This window comes from Oncorhynchus keta, chromosome 18, assembly GCF_023373465.1.
Source record: "Oncorhynchus keta strain PuntledgeMale-10-30-2019 chromosome 18, Oket_V2, whole genome shotgun sequence".
Classification (NCBI taxonomy): domain Eukaryota; kingdom Metazoa; phylum Chordata; class Actinopteri; order Salmoniformes; family Salmonidae; genus Oncorhynchus; species Oncorhynchus keta.
Window position 1 is genome coordinate 3,956,311 of NC_068438.1, and position 12,519 is coordinate 3,968,829.

General features: G+C 42.7%; 2 protein-coding genes across 2 annotated transcripts in view; both read left to right on the forward strand.

Moving 5' to 3' along the window:
• si:dkey-103g5.4 (uncharacterized) overlaps positions 1-12,519 on the forward strand; it is a 221,465-nt gene that overhangs the window by 116,970 nt on the left and 91,976 nt on the right. The window lies entirely within an intron of this gene.
• LOC118396922 (zona pellucida-like domain-containing protein 1) overlaps positions 10,717-12,519 on the forward strand; it is a 6,039-nt gene continuing 4,236 nt past the window's right edge. The window contains exons 1-4 of the mRNA XM_035791312.2: positions 10,717-10,807; positions 11,098-11,205; positions 11,621-11,847; positions 12,380-12,519. The exon at positions 12,380-12,519 is cut by the window's right edge and continues 51 nt beyond it. Of these exons, the coding sequence (XP_035647205.2) occupies positions 11,106-11,205; positions 11,621-11,847; positions 12,380-12,519 (467 nt within the window). The 5' untranslated portion in view covers positions 10,717-10,807; positions 11,098-11,105. The remainder of the gene's footprint in view (positions 10,808-11,097; positions 11,206-11,620; positions 11,848-12,379) is intronic.

Below are 12,519 nucleotides of genomic sequence, written 5' to 3' on the forward strand. Positions count from 1 at the left end.
CACCCACACAATAATCTAATCAAAGTCACATTTATTTGATAAGAATGGAAGAGAGACTGAAAAGATGTCTTTGAGTGTTATGCTATACTGATCACGAGAATTGTACATGTTTAGCAAACGTCTATTTCATACATGCACACGCACGCACACACACTACTTTCATTGAATATCAAACATTCATATACAAATGTTCCTGCTATTATAGCCTAGATCTACTGTGTGCTGGGGGAAAGATTTGACAAACAGGGCAGGAAATAAGAAATAAAACAGTTAAGAGAAAAATTGGGAATTAATTATGTAAAGGTCAAGCATTAGCCTGAGGAGAACATTGTGTTCTTTCACTTGAGGAAATTAGGAAATTCTAGGGCCGGGTGGTGCGTGTTAATTTAGCCAGTAATGAGGCTACAACATGGAAAACTTTGGTGAGACTGTTCCAGGCAGCAAACTCCAGACAACACAAGGCAGTTTTTGTGAGGTTGTTTTGTGATTACCGACTGCAAGATGGAGCTGACAGAGATGTTTGCCTCGCTTTGAGTCCTTTGAAAACTTTTTTTTATTTTTATTTAAGTATTATTTCTTACATTGTTAGCCCAGAAAACAATGTCAATTTTCCTACATTATGACCTGAAACACGACTTTCCTGAAGCGGATCCTTTGTTCTGACCCCAACCCGGTACAGTGGATCTAATCCCAGAAGCCGAGCCAAAACAACATCGCCGCAGACGGAGCCTCCTGGTCAGGCTCCGTAGGCGTGCACACCGCCCATCGCTTCCGAGTATACTACTCGCCAATGTCCAGTCTCTTGAAAACAAGGGTCGACGAAATTAGAGCAAGGGTTGCCTTCCAGAGAGACATCAGAGATTGTAACATTCTCTGTTTCACAGAAACATGGCTCTCTCGGGATATGTTGTCGGAATCGATTCAGCCACCGGGCTTCTTCAAGCATCGTGCCGACAGAGATAAACACCTCTGTGGGAAGAAGAAGGGCGGGGGTGTATACCAATAACATTTGATTTGATTTGATATGATAACCAGATAGCAATGACCCTGAAATCTGTATCAACATAACTTACACATTGTCAGTCAGTAAAAAAGCCTGTTTTATGCCAGAGCAGACCTGAGATAGGATTGAGTGTTGATGCTAATCTGGTAGTCTCAGAAAACCAACATCAGTCACTTCAGACTCTACCATAATAACACAGTTGGTTATATGCTGTGGCCTAGGCTACATGGGAAGGGGTTGGCTAACTTGGAAACAAACAGCAAAGGGTTGCCAGGTATGTTAAACCTGGAAACCTTAATTACCCCTATAGTGAACAGTTTTCAGTTAGTGTTTTGACTGTAACTATCAGAAATGGAAAAGTCCAGGGCCTGCGTTCATAAAGCGTGCTAGACACAGGAGGTTGATCGCACCTTAATTGGGGGGCTTGTCGTAATGGCTGGAGCGGAATGGGTGGAATGGTATCAAACACAAACATCTTTATGCCTCCACCGGTCTTAGAGTAGGAGTACTGATCTAGGATCGGATTGCTTGTGAGGAGAGTTGATCGCAGTGAGTTCATGGGCTCAGAGGAGTGTGCAAAGCATTGGCCCCTGACAGGAAGCCAGAAGGGAGGAAAGGGAAGAGCTGATTTTCCAACACCATATTTCCTTTCCCTGTCCTTTCTCATTTGTTTTTCAGGCACTTCCACTAATTTCCCTTTTCTCTCTAGAAAAATTATGCATAGGTCTATTGAAGAATATGAAGAAGAATGTAGAGGCTTTAAAAGGCTTAAAATAGAGTAATCAATAACAGTATAATACACATTCCATGCAGCAAATATAACTCTCATCTCTCATCTAATAATATTATTTACATATAGCCTAATGTAGTCAGAACATATTTTTTACAATATAGTCAATGACAGATTATGCCCAAGCAGAATCAGGAAAGAACAAATAAAATCTTCTATGAATGAAGACGTAGCATACGTTTTCTCATACACCATAAATAGTATTGTCGGTGTCCTGGAATTTTTATTTCATTTTTGTTTAACCTCTATTTAACTAGTCAAGTCAGTTAAGAACAAATTCTTCATTTACAATGACGGCCTACCCCGGCCAAACCTAACCCGGACAGTGCTGGGCCCATTGCGCGCCGACCTATGGGACTACCAATCACGGCCGGTTGTGATACAGCCTGGAATCGAACCAGGGTATGTAGTGACGCCTCTAGCACTGAGATGCAGTGCCTTCGACTGCTGTGCCAATGGAAAAACCTATTATTTCCAAAAAGTCAACTCATGTTTTGCATCACAGTGCTAGAGGTGTCACTACAGACCCAAGTTCGATCTCGGGCTGTGCTGCAGCCGGCCGTGACCGGGAGAGCCATGAGGCGGCGTACAATTGACCCACCATCGTCCAGGTTAGGGGAGGGTTTGGCTGGCTGGGATGTCGTTGTCCAATCACGATCTAGTGACTCCTTGTGGCGGGCCGGGCGCATGCATGCTAACTTAGCCACCTGTACAGTGTTTCCGCCGACACATTGGTGTGGCAGGCTTCCGGGTTAAGAAGCAGTGCGGCTTGGCGGGGTTGTGTATAGGAGGACGCATGACTCTCGACCTTCGCCTCTCCCAATTCTGTATGGGAGCGATGGGACAAGACTGTAATAAATATATAAATGCATTTATTTTCATATACATTTCCATGTAGACTAGTCATGGACATTCACAATATTCTTTTAATTACTTTTGTTGGTTCTAGAGTCATGTGCCTTTATCAATAAACGGAGGGGAATGTATGCCAAATATTTACATCTAAATAGAAAACACTATCCTATTTGGCCCAGCACACACAGAAGTCAGCCACAAGTCAGCCACAAGACCGAGACTCATCGCCTCTCTTCGTGCTGTCTCAATAAGTCATCAGCAGATTGTAAACCCTGCAACACGTGCTTTCTGGGAGCAAATGAAGAGCTCAGACAAGCCACAACACATTCATTTTATGTGAGGCACTTTTGTGCTGTCTGGCTGGCTCTGGGCCAGAGGTTCACTACTCGTCTTCCTGGAATGTAACTCTCTATCATGTCTCTTTATTAGTGACACGAGTCTTGGCCCCATGAGAGGGTCATCATCTGAGCGAGGCCAGGGTAGTGTTACTCAAGTCAAGCAAAGGCATGCACTGTCTCTATGCGAGGGGGTCCACCTCTGGTGTAACTCAGGAATGGAATAGGCCTTTTTTTTAACTTCAAGGCGTCAGTTGATTTTTTTGACAGGGAAACAATGTATGTTATATAATGTTAAATATGGTCTTACTGGAGCTGATACAAGTCTGTGATTTGGGACTGCATTCTGGTCATTTTTAATAATCATATTTGAATTTGCAGGTATTTCCAAATAATAAGAGGAACAGTTGTTTCAAGTTGGCTGGATGTCCCTTGGGTGGATCATTCTTGACACACAAGGGAAACTGTTAAGTGTGAATACCCCAGCAGCGGTGCAGTTCTTGTCACACTCAAACCGATGCGCCTGGCAGCTACTGACATACCCCGTTCAAAAGCACTTACATATTTTGTTTTGCCCATTCACACTCTAAATGGCACACATACACAATCCATGTCTCAATTGTCTCAAGGCTTAAAAAAACTTCTTTAACCTGTCTCCTCTCCCCTTCCTCTACACTGACTGAAGTGGATTTAACAAGTGACATCAATAAGGGGTCATAGCTTTCCCCTCGATTCACCTGGTCAGTCTATGTAATGTAAAAGAGCAGGTGTTCAGAATATTTTGTATACTTTGGTCCACGAGCACTGATAACAACCCAAACTTAGCCAGCAGATGACAGCAAGAGACTACTACGCTTACGACAATCTTTTTTTTTTACTCATCAACGTGTCTTGACCATCATTGCATTGTCTTATTCAAGCAATGACAGTGACCAATAATCAAGCTATTTCTACTTTCACACTAGTTCTACTCCAACATCTCCAACACAAAAGAGTCTTCTCAAGGACACACCATGTACCATAACACTTAGATAATGGCCCTTGTATAGCCATAGAGCCCCACAGTGGAGGTGTCATAATACCCATAAAACCTAGCGGTCAAACAGGGAAATGGTTCCAACAGTTTTTCCACCGTTTTAGACACACTTTAAAATAAGGGCTGTGCTTGGTGTAGGCTCACCCTGGCGTGACGTTTCATAACCGTGTAAATTTCTCCCGGGCAAGGTGACTTTTATCAATATATTCGGCTCTATTTACTCTCAGATTATTAAAAAAAATCTAATTAGCATCAAAGTATACATTGTGCAAAACTACAAATCCCTGCAAGCTCCTGCTCCTCATATCTTCTCAATGCCTTTGCTAATATGTATTGTGTAAATTTCAAACTTGCACAAGACAATTCTGTCAATTTAAAGAAATCTATCCTCTTTATTCATTTCTACATTTAGCTAACATTAGATAGTTATAATCCAGAGATTCCTACCCTTGCCTCGAGTCTGCAGTCTCATCAGATCACCATGGTATTTGTAGTTCTTTATGATAGCCACATAATTAGCATTTCAATTTTGGAAGGGTAAATACAGTTGAATGTATTGATAAAAGTCAAGCGATATTTGCATGGTTATCAAAAGTTCACGTTCACACCAGGTGAGCCTACACAAAAACACAGCCATTATTTTAAGTGTTTCTAAAATCCCCTATGGGAGAAATTAATGGTGGGAATACGATTGGAACAATTTCCACGTTTGACCTCTAGGTTGTATGGGTATTATGACTCATACTATGGTACTCTATAATAGGTCCACCTTGCGAGCTGGCATGATGAGAAAGGAGAGATAAACTAGTTGCGTGACGCAGGGGTAGTCAACTCTGATAGACAGGTACTATAATGAATTCTTGATCTCTCCACTATACCCTTTGTGAGAGTTCAGTTATCAGCCGGAGGAAGACGACACGACAGCACCCTCCTCAGGGGATAGGTATTCAGTGTAAAGCAAATTAGTACACAACTGGGCCCACGGATTGGCTTGGTGTCTCCCTCTATATAGGTGTAACAGGAGAGGAGTGGATTGGAAGCACGGGGACATGTGAGGACGTCGCACTTTCCTACCGCAGAGAAAGCGGCTTCTTCTAACGCATCTTGGCTCTATGTTAAACAAGGCAGGTTATAGATAGGGGGAAGAATTCCCCCTGTAAATATTATGTGTAGACGATAGTCTAAAGACGAGGGGAGTCGTTTGTTGTTTTGCGTTCCCTTATTGGCCACGGCCTTTTGGTCAGCTGCGTAGTTTGTTTATTCTTTTCAATCAAATCTTTGTCACCCGCGCTGGATACAACCTTACAGTGAAATGCTTACAAGCCCTTAGCCATCAATGCAGTTTTAAGAGAATACAACAAAAATGTAAGAGACAAGAATAACAAATATTTAAAGAGCAGCAGTAAATAACAATAGCGGGGCTATATACAGGGGGTACCGGTACAGAGTCAATGTCAATGTGCGGGGAGCACCGGTGTCAAGGTAATTGAGGCAATAAGTACATGTAGGAAGAGTTATTAATGAAGTGACTATGCATAGATAATAACCGAGAGTATCAGCAGCGTTCCACAGGGAGGGAGGGGCAATGCAAATAGTCTGGGTAGCCAATTGATTAGATGTTCAGGAGTCTTATTTCTTGGGGGTAGAACCTATTTAGGAGCCTCTTGGACCTAGACTTGGCAGTATGGTACCGCTTGCTGTGCGGTAGCAGAGAGAACAGTCTATGACTAGGCTGGCTGGAGTCTTTGGAGTCTTTGACAATATTTAGGGCCTCCTCTGACACCGCCAGATATAGAGGTCCTGGATGGCAGGAAGCTTGGCCCCGGCGATGTACTGGGCCATACGCACTACCCTCTGTTTTGCTTTGTGGTCAGAGGCCGAGCAGTTGCCATACCAGGCAGCGATACAACCCGTCAGGATGCTCTCGATGGTGCAGCTGTAAAACCTTTTGAGGATCTGATGACCCATGCCAAATCTTTAAGTCTCCCGAGGGGGATTAGGTTTTGTCGTGCCCTCTTCACAACCTCCCTATCCAGTTGCATAGGGAGGTGTTCAGTCCCAGGGTCCTTAGCTTTAAGAATGAGCTTTGAGGACACTATGCTGTTGAATGTGCTGTAGTCAATTAACAGCATTCTCATATAGGTGTTCCTTTTGTCCAGGTGTGAAAGGGTAGTTTGGAATGCAATAGAGATTGCATCATATGTGGATCTGTTGGTGCGGTATGCAAATTGGAGTGGGTCTAGGGTTTCTGGGATAATAGTGTTGATGTGAGCCATGACCAGCATTTCAAAGCATTTCATGGTTACAGATGTGAGTGTTCTTGGGCAAAGGGCCTATGGTGGTCTGCTTGAAACATGTTGGTATTACAGACTCAGATAGGGAGAGGTTGAAAATGTCAGTGAAGACACTTGCCAATTGGTCAGCGCATGCTTTTAGTATACGTCCTGGTAATCCGTCTGAACCCTGCGGCCTTGTGAATGTTGATCTCTTTAAAAGTCTTACTCACATCGGCTGCGGAGAGCATGATCACACAGTCGTCCGGAACAGCTGACTCTCTCATGCATGTTTCAGTGTTACTTGCCTCGAAGCGAGCATAAAGTTATTTAGCTCGTCTGGTAGGCTCGTGTCACTGGGCAGCTCTTGGCTGTGCTTCCCTGCCACGTCCGACAAGCGTCTGAGCCGGTGTCGTAAGATTCGATCATAGTCCTGTATTGATGCTTTGCCTGTTAGATGGTTTCGTTGGAGGGCATGGCGGGATTTCTTAGAAGCTTCCGGGTTAGAGTCCCCCTCCTTGAAAGCGTCAGCTCTACCATTTAGCTCAGTGCGAATGTTGCCTGTAATCCAAGGCTTCTGGTTGGAGTATGTACGTACAGTCACTGTGCGGATGACGTCCTCGATGCACTTATTAATAAAGCCATTGACTGATGTGGTGTACTCCTCAATGCCATCGGAAGAATCCCGGAACATATTCTAGTCTGTGCCAGAAAGCAGTCCTATGGTTTAGCATTGGTTTCATCTGACCACTTTTTTTTTATAGACCAAGCTTGTAAGCAGGAATCAGGAGGATAGAATTATGGTCAGATTTGTCAAATGGAGGGCGAGAGGGCTTTTCACACTGTTTCAGCATTGGATTCTACCTTGCCCAGGAACTATTTTGTCGGGCGAAAGAACCCGTTTAGTGACAATACGAAAGCTAAGGAACCACAACCACTGCCTCCGGTCTGTTCATTTCATGCCTCACACCTGTTTTTAGGGGGTTTTGGACTAGCTGATCTGTCACACCTCCTAAAGTCTACAGTATCATTCCCTTACATATTCCCAGCATATTTTCTTTCCCAACTCAAATCAGCATCTTAAACAACCCTAATTGCCCTCGGTTATTGCTGTGACTGAGATCAAATTTCCGCCACCTTTGTTGAGCGCTGAGAATGGATATTGTAAAGAAGCACAATGGTGATTACTGTGTTGGAGTATGTTGTCACTACAGGATAATCCTGGCTGACATGTCTTGGTGTTTTTTTACACTGGTCATGTCTGGCTGGGACTTTTTCTAGCTCGTTTTCAGTGGTGAAGGTTACAGCTGCAATGTTTAACTTTGTGAAATGTTAGGTTTCCTGTATTGGTGATTGGATGGACGAATACCTGTATTAGAAAAACTGAATAGAGAAAGATTCCACGTTAAACAGCTACACTGAACAAAAATATAAATGCAACATGCAGCAATTTCAAAGACTTCACTGAGTTACTGATCATATAAGGAAACCAGTCCATAGAAATACATTCATTAGGCCCTAATCTATGGATTTGCATGACTGGACAGGGGTGCAGCCATGGGTGGGCCTGGGAGGGCATAGGTCTACACACTTGGTAGCCATGCCCACACACTTGGTAGCCAGGGCCCAGCCAATCAGAATTGATTGTTTTTGCCACAAAAGGGCTTTATTACAGACAGAAAACTCCCCCCCAGCTCAGCTCATGGAACATGGGATGTTGCGTTTATATTTTTGTTCAACATATTATTAACCCATTCATTTTACATTTGAGTTCATTTTTATGAATTTCTTTGTCATATCTGTGTTCCCTCTCTCAAACCACAAATGATAATAGCAAAATACCCATGCTAAATTTAAAAAAAAATTATCTAGCTAATTCATTTCTTTCTTCGCATCATATAGCATGTAAGGCAAGCAACATGCATTTTATTACTATGGTATTTCCACATGTCCAATATTGTTCTTTCATTCATTTCCAGAATCAATCAACCTTGATTATCCATTGATTTGAAATATTAGTAAACAGCTTAGCTTGAAACTACAAGGATCCACCGTTTTGCATAATCGGGAATCGTCCCATTGAATGACCCCCGCAGCCATTAGGACCACATGAAAATACAACCCGTGCTGAAGACTGAACAATTGTCATTGGAGAAATCTTGGGCAGAGGCAAAAAAGTGAAGGGACTGTCACCAAGTGATGCATCCGTATAGTGTGACAAATCTCTTCTCTCGCCAAGGGGCTTTTGGCAGAAACATATTTTGATTCTATATTTCCCGCTGAACAATAGGCCTTCACAGTAGCAGTTGTAGCCTATAGCAAAGGCTACTTTCAAAGTAGCTCTTGGAACAAAATAGAATAGAGGGATGACATGCGAGTGAAATTAACAATGCCTATTTTTTTGATTCTGTGTGTTTCTTACCTTGTTGCTTCCGTTATCACATTTCCAGCATTCATAGTGTTTCATTCTCAAGACATGAATCCACTCTTCTACATAGGACATCCCAAGGGCCGCTTTGTCCCTCGTATAGACTTAACTTCTCACTTTTAGATGGAAGTTTGATAAGAAATGCAAAAAGAACCCCAGGGATTGTATGGCATTTTGATGAATAGGTTTTGTGTGGAGATTAATGTTTATAAAATTTGAACCGACCCGCCCCCTGTTCCAAACAAGGTTATGTAATGAAATGCCAGTGCATGTCCAACCCGTGAAGCTCTAAGGGCCTGTTTCTTAGACAGAGGTTAAGGCTGGTCCTGGGCTAAAAACCATGATCAAAGGAGAATTTCGTATTTTCTGGATCATCTCATTGGCTTAGAATTCATATTATTGCATATTCTACACAATATCGCAACCTATCAAATAAAAAATACAATTATAGTGCAAGTCATTGATAAAGCCGACTCATTCAAGGGTTTTTCTTATTTCTTTTTTGACTATTTTCTACATAGTTTACGTTTTCACAAATATTCTACAATGAAATAACACACATGGAATAAGTAAGCATTTCACGGTAAGGTCTACACTTGTTGTATTCAGGACATGTGACTAATACAGTTTAATTTGATTCGAATCATGTAGTAGCCAAAAAAGTGTTAAACAAATCAAAATATATTTTATATTTGAGATTCTTTAAAGTAGCCACCCTTTGCCTTGATGGCAGGTTTGCAAACTCTTGGCATTCTCTCAACCAGCTTCATATAAGCTGGTCACCTGGAATGCATTTCAATTAACAGGTATGTATGCCTTGTTAAAAGTGAATTAATGCATTTGAGCCAATCAGTTGTGTTGTGACAAGGTAGAGGTGGTATACAGAAGATAGCCTTATTTGGTAAAAGACCAAGTACATATTATGGCAAGAACAGCTCATATAAGCAAAGAGAAACGAGTCCATCATTACTTTGAGATATGAAGGTCAGTCAATCCGGACAGTTTCAAGAACTTCGCAAAAACCATCAAGCTCTATGATGAAACTGGTTCTCACGAGGACCGCCACTGGAAAGAAAGACCCAGACTTGCCTCTGCTGCAGAGGATAAGTTCATCAGAGTGACCAGCCTCAGAAATTGCAGCCCAAGTATTTCAAGAGTTCAAGTAACAGAAACAACATCAGCTGTTCAGAGGAGACTGTGTGAATCAGGACTTCATGGTTGAATGTCTTCAAAGAAACCACTACCAAAGGACACCAACAAGAAGGATAGATTTACTTGGGCCAAGAAATACGAGCAATGGATATTAGACTGGTGCAAATCTGTCCTTTGGTCTGATGAGTCCACAATCACCCGACCTCAACCCAATTGAGATGGTGTGGGATGAGTTGGACAGCATAAGTGGGAACTCCTACATATGTTGAAGCCGGTAGAGAGAATGCCAAGAGTGTGCAAAGCTGTCATCAAGGCAAAGGATGGCTACTTAGAAAAATATAAAATATATTTTGATTTAACACTTTTTTTGGTTACTACATGATTCCATAGGTGTTATTTCATAGTTTTGATGTCTTCACTATTATTATTATTATACAATGTAGAAAATAGTAAAAATAAAGAAAAAGCCTTGAATGAGTAGGTGTCCAAACTTTCCACAATTAGCAAATCACCGAAGAATATTGCATTCAAGTGGGTTTATGAAAGTGTAAAAAAATCCTGTTGTTGAATGGAATGAATCTAATATGATAAAACAGATATGAATACAGTGTACAATATGTCCCTGAAAAGCAACAACGCTCAATCGTTCTTAAAATATCCCCTATTTGACTCCAAGAAAGATGAAATATCCTGTGCAGGTTAACCTTTGAGATCGATGTCAAACCCCACTGACACAGTCCTCTCAATGGTTGTTTGATGGCTTTCACTTAAAAAAAAAACCCAACAACCTTGGTGTGTGTGTGTTTGTTGATGGGGTGGATGTGTGTTTCACTCCCATGTGATATTAGATGTCAGGGAGGTCTTAACACCTGCAGTATATGAGACACACCCCACCACCACCTGCTCACACAAACACCTGCTCAGGAACCTCACAGGTAGGATGGGATGACTTGAGACTCAGCTCTCCTTGCTTTAGTTTTGAGAGGTCAAACCAAACTGATTTGGAGTAGGGAATCATTTTTGGGGGGGAAGTTGATCATTTTAGACATGTAACAGATTTTCTTTGGTGGCACATTTGACATGTTTACTTCCTATGTGGGATAACAAACCTCAAAACCACCTCTGCTTTATCAACTTCTCTGCACTCTGTCCATGGATGCCGACTGTGGTTCTTTCTGTTCTGTGAATGTCCTCTGAGTGTGTCTCTCATCCTCTCTCTCCATAGTAGTTAAGATGCCCTCCCTGTGCTATGTCTCCGCTGTGATGGCTATTTTCCTCCAGCCGTCCCTCTCCATTACCTACAACTGTTCTGATCTGTACAAGAGGGTCCCAGGTAAGTCCTGAGGGTTGAACCTCGTGGCTTTTCAGGGGTGGAATTCTCCATGTGAAAATCTCAGGGGGAACATTTTGAGCTGAACGATAATTGAGACACGGTAATCAGACAGTGGTGAGCTCACTGATTGATTCCCCCCAGTAACTTGCCTGGCCGGGCTGAGGAGACAGTGGATTGCGCAGTCAAGTGGAACAGAGTCAATAGGCATTTTAACGTCATAGATTTCGCCAGTGGTAACTTCTGGAATAGACACCGGCTGGAATGCACTTTTAACCAATCAGCATTCAGGATTAGACCCACCCGTTGAATGAACAGTGCTAAGATCCCTGAGTGATTCCCCCAGCAGCTACTGTAGTCTAGTAATGATTCTGTATATGTTTTAACCTCGATCTCTCTCTCCTCTGTGGCCCCTCAGACAACAACGACTTGACGGTGGACTGCGGGGCCAGTATGATCAACCTGAAGGTGAACCTGTGTACGGCTCAGTGGGCAGGCTTCGACCCCGCCGGTCTGGCTCTGAATGGAGAGCACAACAAGAGCCAGTGCCAGGGCTTGATTGACACCAGTGTGGATCCGCCTGTCATACGCTACCAGCTGCCTGTCAATCACAGCCAGGCGAACCCCTGTCGACAGTCACTGCAGGTGAGAGGGTTTCTTGACATTCACTGTGACAGAGTGCCTTGGGTAAGGTGTACATCTGAGGAAATCTGCATATTACAGTTAATGCACAATGAGAGAGTGACTTAGTTACGGTGTAAATTAGGACATCATTAGGATTTGGGCTTTTTGACTGTATGTAATGTGAACTGTGTCCAAGACTATCCCGCTGGTGGTTATATGGGAAATAGCTCATGGAAATAGGAACATTGTGTTTAGCCTACTGTGAACTGTTCAGTTGTGTAAAAATGATACTACCTTACCTTATTATAGAATCGAATGTAAAACAAACCTAATATTGAAGGGCTGTGTTTGTGCACTGGCTAACTGTCTAATAGCAACGTGTTGATCCCCTATCAATCCAATCATCCACGATCATACACTGATCCGTCATTGTGTGGATCCTACATAACTGATCTATCATTCATTGGGTCTTACATCAACAGCTGACTAGATGACCCCTTTTCCCTCTCAGTCATCAATTCCTTAAATCCGTCATTGTGTTGATTGAGTCTAGATCTTGGACGAGGCCCCGGATGCTTCTGGTCCTTTCAACTTTTTCTCCAGCATCCAGTCGGTCATCATCACAGGTTACCTTAACACCCCCAAGTCCTCTGTGGGGATCATCAGTTACGCCACGGACCTCTACTATCACTT